Source organism: Odocoileus virginianus, chromosome 4, assembly GCF_023699985.2.
Source record: "Odocoileus virginianus isolate 20LAN1187 ecotype Illinois chromosome 4, Ovbor_1.2, whole genome shotgun sequence".
NCBI classification, from domain to species: domain Eukaryota; kingdom Metazoa; phylum Chordata; class Mammalia; order Artiodactyla; family Cervidae; genus Odocoileus; species Odocoileus virginianus.
Window position 1 is genome coordinate 80961694 of NC_069677.1, and position 6000 is coordinate 80967693.

General features: G+C 49.2%; 1 protein-coding gene across 4 annotated transcripts in view; it reads left to right on the forward strand.

The window, feature by feature from the left end:
- The window catches only part of PKNOX1 (PBX/knotted 1 homeobox 1), a 45068-nt gene extending 39068 nt beyond the window's left edge, over positions 1–6000 (forward strand). For all 4 annotated transcript variants that reach the window (XM_070466839.1, XM_070466840.1, XM_070466837.1 and 1 more), the window contains 2 exons: positions 2087–2259; positions 2928–6000. In XM_070466839.1, coding sequence (XP_070322940.1) covers positions 2087–2259; positions 2928–3139 — 385 coding nt within the window. In that variant the 3' untranslated portion in view covers positions 3140–6000. The remainder of the gene's footprint in view (positions 1–2086; positions 2260–2927) is intronic.

Sequence of the window (6000 nt, forward strand, 5' to 3'; positions counted from 1 at the left end):
AGATGCACCCACTTTCTGAAACTGTGCCGTCAACAGCACACCTGGAAATCCTGACACCAGTGAATAGTACAGTTTGGGTGAATTACATGAACATTCCTCTGTTATCAGAGTCTGGAATTGGTGGCAGGACACTTAAGCATAAATCTCACACACTTTCACCTAAGTTTTGTGACCGATGCCCGAGGACTTTTCCCTATGATCTACTCGCTCAATCAAAAATGCATTTCTCCAGGTCCCCTCCCCCCCCAACCCCCCTTAAACCATGATGTTTTGTGGACAAGTTTCCCTGGGCCGTGGACAGCTGAAGTGAGTTCACCTGATCACTGGTGGCCCCCACCCCCCTCCGTCCTTTTGAGACCCTGTATCCTTTCAACAGTGATGTGGGGAGGCAGCCGCCCAGCTGGCTGGCCACAGTGGTCCTGCCCCACAGCAGGCCCAAGGGGCCCTGAGAAGGAAACGTGTACTTTAGAGAGGAAGCACCCTGTTGTGGCTCTTGTGTCACGTGTCACTGTGGACACTTGGACCCTAACCATGTGTTTACCTTAAATTAGAGGCAGTGATGTCACCAAGTGGCGCTGGGGTCTAAATGTGCACTTGCATCGTGCTTTCTGTCATTGGCCTCATTTTTTAACTTATTATTTTACGTATCATTCAGATGTAGGAAATGATTTCAGCTTAAGAACATTGGCATGCGTAAAAGGAGACACAGTGTCTACCACTTGTAAGCATTGTTGTATTTTCATTTTAACTTAAAACTTAAATTTGAAGGTCAGATAGATTCCAATATAAACAATAAAAATTTTCCATTTTGTGCAGTTATACATGCTGGAGGTATGCTTTGGCACTGCATTAAGTATTTCTACTAACTTGCCTTTGAGCTATTGTTTTTGACTTAAGTGGCAATTATAAGCCATGGTGCTTGGATTATTTCCTGTTGGATCTTCTAAACAGAGTGTTAACAAGAGTTGAAAGGTTTTGAGTGTTTTGTTGCTTTGAGTTTTGTCGCATCTTTTTCTGTCATAGTCTCCACTGTCTTCATGGCGTCCCATTTAGCAGCTGTGTTTTGGTTCAGTGACTGACGGATGGGTGAGGGGCGGAGGACAGAGCGATGTCTCTGGATGTGCTGATGGTCAGTGGCTTGTCAGCCTCTTCACCTGTGGGCCCCTGACCTTCCTAACTCTCCTCTGTGCTAGTAACAGAATTGTCTTTTCTAGAAGGTTTGACCTCAGCTTTTCATTTTAAAATTAGTAACAATTTAATACGTGTCTTTTATAAATTCTAAAATTTCGGAAGTCTTCTAGTGGCCATTTTTAACCTTTTGTGACTCTTTCTTTTTACATTTGCAAAAATTGTATTTTGGAGTGAATTTGGACACACCCATCATTAGCTCATGCCTGTACCTTGTAGCAGCTTTGACAGAGAAGGACAGACAGAGATGGCAGTGGGCTTCCCTCCTAGGTCATGCTGGGGTCTGTGGTGCACCAAGGGGCTGTTGTGACCCTTCAGTCCGGCTCACACTCAGCCGCAGGGACCAGAGACGGTCTCTGAACGAAGCTCTGTGGTGTCAGCCTGTTCATATCTGTCATTAGAATATGTCCTCGGGCAATTGGAGATGTTTTTGAATGTTAGTATTTCAGTTAGGCAGCCTCAGAGCTGGACATCTGTCCGCACTCAGGGCCTGACCGGGTGGGCTCTCAGAGACGCACCGCCTGCGGGCCGCGGACGTGGAGGCTGCAGGGTGCCTGGTTCTGCTGCTCTAACCTGCCGCTTCCTTAGAGAAGGGCATGTCACATCCCCAGTTTGAACAGCATCATCTGTGTCATCGTGAATACCCAATTCACAGACGTGGATAAATCAGAGTGGAGAAAAGACATTGTGGGACAGTCTGTCTTTATTCAAGTGAATTACTCTAAAAACAGCTGTGTTCTCTGGAAGTTTAGAGGAGATGCTTGGCGTTACTCTTAAGCGCTTCTTACAGCAGGGAATATGTGGTCACATTCATGTGGTTTGTGAAGCACCCGGCCTGTCATTGAGACCACGGGGCCCTTGGAAAGGCCATTTTGACATGAGTATTTCCTTCACGCAGGTTCATCAACGCGAGAAGACGAATCCTACAGCCGATGTTGGATTCTAGTTGCTCAGAAACTCCAAAAACAAAGAAAAAAACTGCTCAGAACAGACCTGTCCAGAGGTTTTGGCCTGACTCCATCGCCTCAGGAGCAGCACAGCCAGCCGCCAGTGAGCTGACTGTGTCTGAAGGTGGGCACCGGGCTGGGTGACCCCATCCTGCAGGTGCGGTTAAGGCGGTAAGCCGAGGGCACGCAGCAGTCTTGGCTGTGTCTGACTGTGAGGACAGTGCTGGTCCAGGTGCCCAGGAGAGCGGGGTGCTCGCCAGACCCCCAAGGTCACCCCCGCCTCTTTCTGCCCCTTCTGCATGAGTACAGGGGGCGGTGTGTGTGTCATGCGCCCACCGCCTGGTATTTCACCCTCTGTGTCCTCTCAGGCTTCATCCAGCTGTGCGGTTTCCTGGTGCAGAGCCTTCACGGCCCAGCGCCTCTAGGCCATGTCCCGCTCACGGGTACCTGGCAGTCCCCACTCCCCCGCTGTTGGGCTGGAGCACAAGGAGCGTGTGTCCCAGGCGTTCACTTTCCCTCGCAGACTGGCCTCCGTCCCCCCACCCCTGCCTGTCCCCTGTGGCCTCTCCCCTGTGTCCTGGGTCCCTTGTCCTCAGTGTGACGCTTGCGTTCCACCCAAGGCATCTGCCCCTTTACCATCCTGACCCTCAGACCCTCTCTAGACAGAGAGCTGAGCTTTGCAGGGTCTGGGACGATCCTAGAGACAGTCCTTAAATCCCTGTGGATGGTCCCAGAAACACAGTCGGGGGTCACTGAACCCCGATGGCCTGGTGACGCCGCCTTGTGCCGCAGGAGCTGTCGTGACCATCACCGCGCCCGTGAGCATGAACGTGGACAGCCTGCAGTCCCTGTCGTCGGACGGGGCCACGCTGGCGGTGCAGCAGGTGATGATGGCCGAGCAGAGCGAGGACGACTCAGTGGACAGCACGGGGGACGGCGGGGCGGCGCTGGCGCCCGGCCACCTGGGCGGGCTGGTCCTGGAGAACAGCGACTCCCTGCAGTAGGGCCCGCCGCCCGGCCCCACTTTTTATAGTTTGCACAGCAAACATTTTACACAGTTTTATTTCTAATATGTTTTATATGTAGGCATAGAAGAGTGCACTTTTGTATTTCATAGTAAGCTTCCAGGGCGTCTTTGCCGGTGCAGCGACTTCTTCTTTCAAGGTGTGTGTGTGCGTGTGTGTGCACGTGTGTGTGTGCGTGTGTGCGTGTGTTTTTAAGGAGATTCTTTAAAGGTTTAACGCTAAAAATGTGATGAATGACAAACACCTCCCCTCTGCCCCATGAGCCCCTAATTAGATTAAGGACTAGTGCTGCCATTTTCTGAACAATTATGCAGTTTTAATTTCGTTCTGTGGTTAAGGCAGGTCTCGGGGGGCTGGTTTACTTGTCAGCCCCGGGATTAGGAAGAAGCCTCTGCACCTGGAGACCGCCCGTGCGAGGCGGACGACAGCACAATAAACCGCGTGTGACCTGTGGTGAATGTTTGGTGACTCAGATGTGGTTCCGTTCTCATGTTCCGTAAGCCTGTGTCATTTGCTGTATATGAAAAGAAACTCCTATTTTTACCTTGCTGGAATTATTGGATAAAAAGCTATTTTTATAAATTCCTTATGAATTGGATTATGACTATGTCAAGGGTAAATTCTAGAGGAGAAACAGTACACGCTTATTGACTGTCTCAATTTGGAATGTTCTGAATTGGCCAAATTTGATGAACCTGCCCCCAGTTAGCTAGCATTCTGGTTCTCTGCTCTCCCAGGGTAGTAATTCACATTTTCGACTATAAAAGAAACATCTATTTAATGAAATTTTGATATCTTCAAATTTTAGTCAATATATTGCTCAGATTGCAATTTGATCTAAATGTACATCTCAAGGTATTTACTAAGTAGGGCTTAGGTGAGTTAAGAAGTGGTAGCCAGTGGTCAGTTAAAAGCTTTTGCTGACTATTTCCGTCTAACTTAAGTTTGACCACGGTTAAGTGGTGATGTGCCATGTTAGCTGGGCGTTGTCTTAGGAGCTTTTGGTCAGCGTATGTTATGCATAGAACGTGTGTCATATACTACTATCAAGCGTCCATCCTGTTGGCTCAGAGCAGGCAAAGAGCAGACCCTCGGCTTTGTTACACGGTTAGTGCGTGTGCACTGCAGGACGGACAGGAACCAGCAGGGCCTGGAGGTGGGGCGGCGGCTCATCATCACTCGGTCGGTGGTTCTTCCCCTGACTTGATCGCATCACGTCTGGATGATGGTGGGACTTTGGCTCCTGGTAACCAGACGGACCACAGAGCAGACTGGGCTTGTTTCCCTGGGTTTGGATTTGCATCCGCCTGCTTCCTTTCAAGTGAGGCTTTTTCTCAGCGAGGAAACAGGACCTGGTTTCACAGAAGATGTCTCTGCATCACCATCCGTGGGACACCTGAAGCCCTGAAGGACGGTCTAATGGTCGTCAGTTCCTGAAAAGCAGCAACAGTGAGTGGTTGTGGACCAAGGCTACCCAGGGGTGTTTTGAGCAAGTGCAGATTTTTTTTCTGGAACTGACTTTTTCCTCCCAAATTATTAATAATTAAAGTTAGTCATAGGAGAGTACTTCCTGGATAACTTAGAAGGAAGCAAGAAATACAGAGGAATTTCTTTTAAAATATTTCAGGAGATTTAAAAGAAAAACTTGACTCTCTTTTGGGGAGAAAATAACATTTTAAAGCAGCTGTTGTGTTCCTTTTAAACAATTTTATATATTTTAAGTCACATCTTTTAAACTATACCAGTTTGAAAGATTGTTTTAAGTCCAACAAAGTTAGGATTTAAGACGAGACCCTGTGGAAGCTGGCCAGCCACCTCCTCCCTCCCTTGCCTCCCTCCGTCCCTCTGACCTCAGGTTCAGGTTGGTTTCCCCAAGCAGAAATCCTGTTCCCTGGAGCCGGGGACATGGGGCCACATCAGGGCCATGTTGGGGTCCAGCAGTTGGTGCCTGGGGTCGCAGTCCCTGCTCCCTGCAGCTGAAGTCTGCATCCTGGTCCCTACATTCAGAGGACTAGGATAAAGATCATTCGAGAGTGGGCTCCATGCATGCACCTGGGCTCCATGCTGCTCTTCTCATGAGTAACTAATGGGATCTTAAGCCAACAGGCAGACTGTTTTGGTTCATAAGCCACTGTCTGGGGCATTGGTAGTTAGCTGGCACCTAATAAAGACCCATTTCCCAGCCCCTGGGGTTTTTAGAGCAGTTGAGAGAGCACAACCCTGCTGAGCTCTCGTCTTAAGGGAATTTGCTCTTGTTAAATTCCTTTCTCTGAAGGATGGTTTTGACTGTGTCTTGCAACCCAGGTTGAGAGTGTCGTGTTACCTGCTGCTCAGCTCTTGAGCGGGTAGCAGATGGCTGGGCCACGTCTAGCCATGCTCCAGCTGCCGCAGTAACGCAGCTTTCATCTTCTGATTCCAGAAATAAAACAGTGTAAGTGTTTGTCCAGCGTGCAACGTAAGGTGGGCCACGGCCCCAGCTCACTCAAAGACCACAGGGCCCTGATGCTGGAGCCACCGTGGCCCAGGTCCCAGAGTCTTCTCCACATAACCTGCCCATGACCTGACCTGACTCTTACCAGGGCGAGAAAGTGGGGGAGCACCTTTTCTTTCAGACAAGCTCAGACATCCCAGGAAGGTGAGAACAGCCCGCCTCTGACAGTTAGGGACAGGAAAAAACCCCTGCCACCCTCCCCTAATTTAGTTCTGTCTGGTCTGTGAACTGACAATCTTTAAATGTGAATGCTGTAACAATGTTTTCTTGGATTGTTGTCTTTGAAAGGGATTTTTGTGAAGCAACTGATTTATCAAAGCAAAAAAATTAAAAACAGAAACATGCTTCA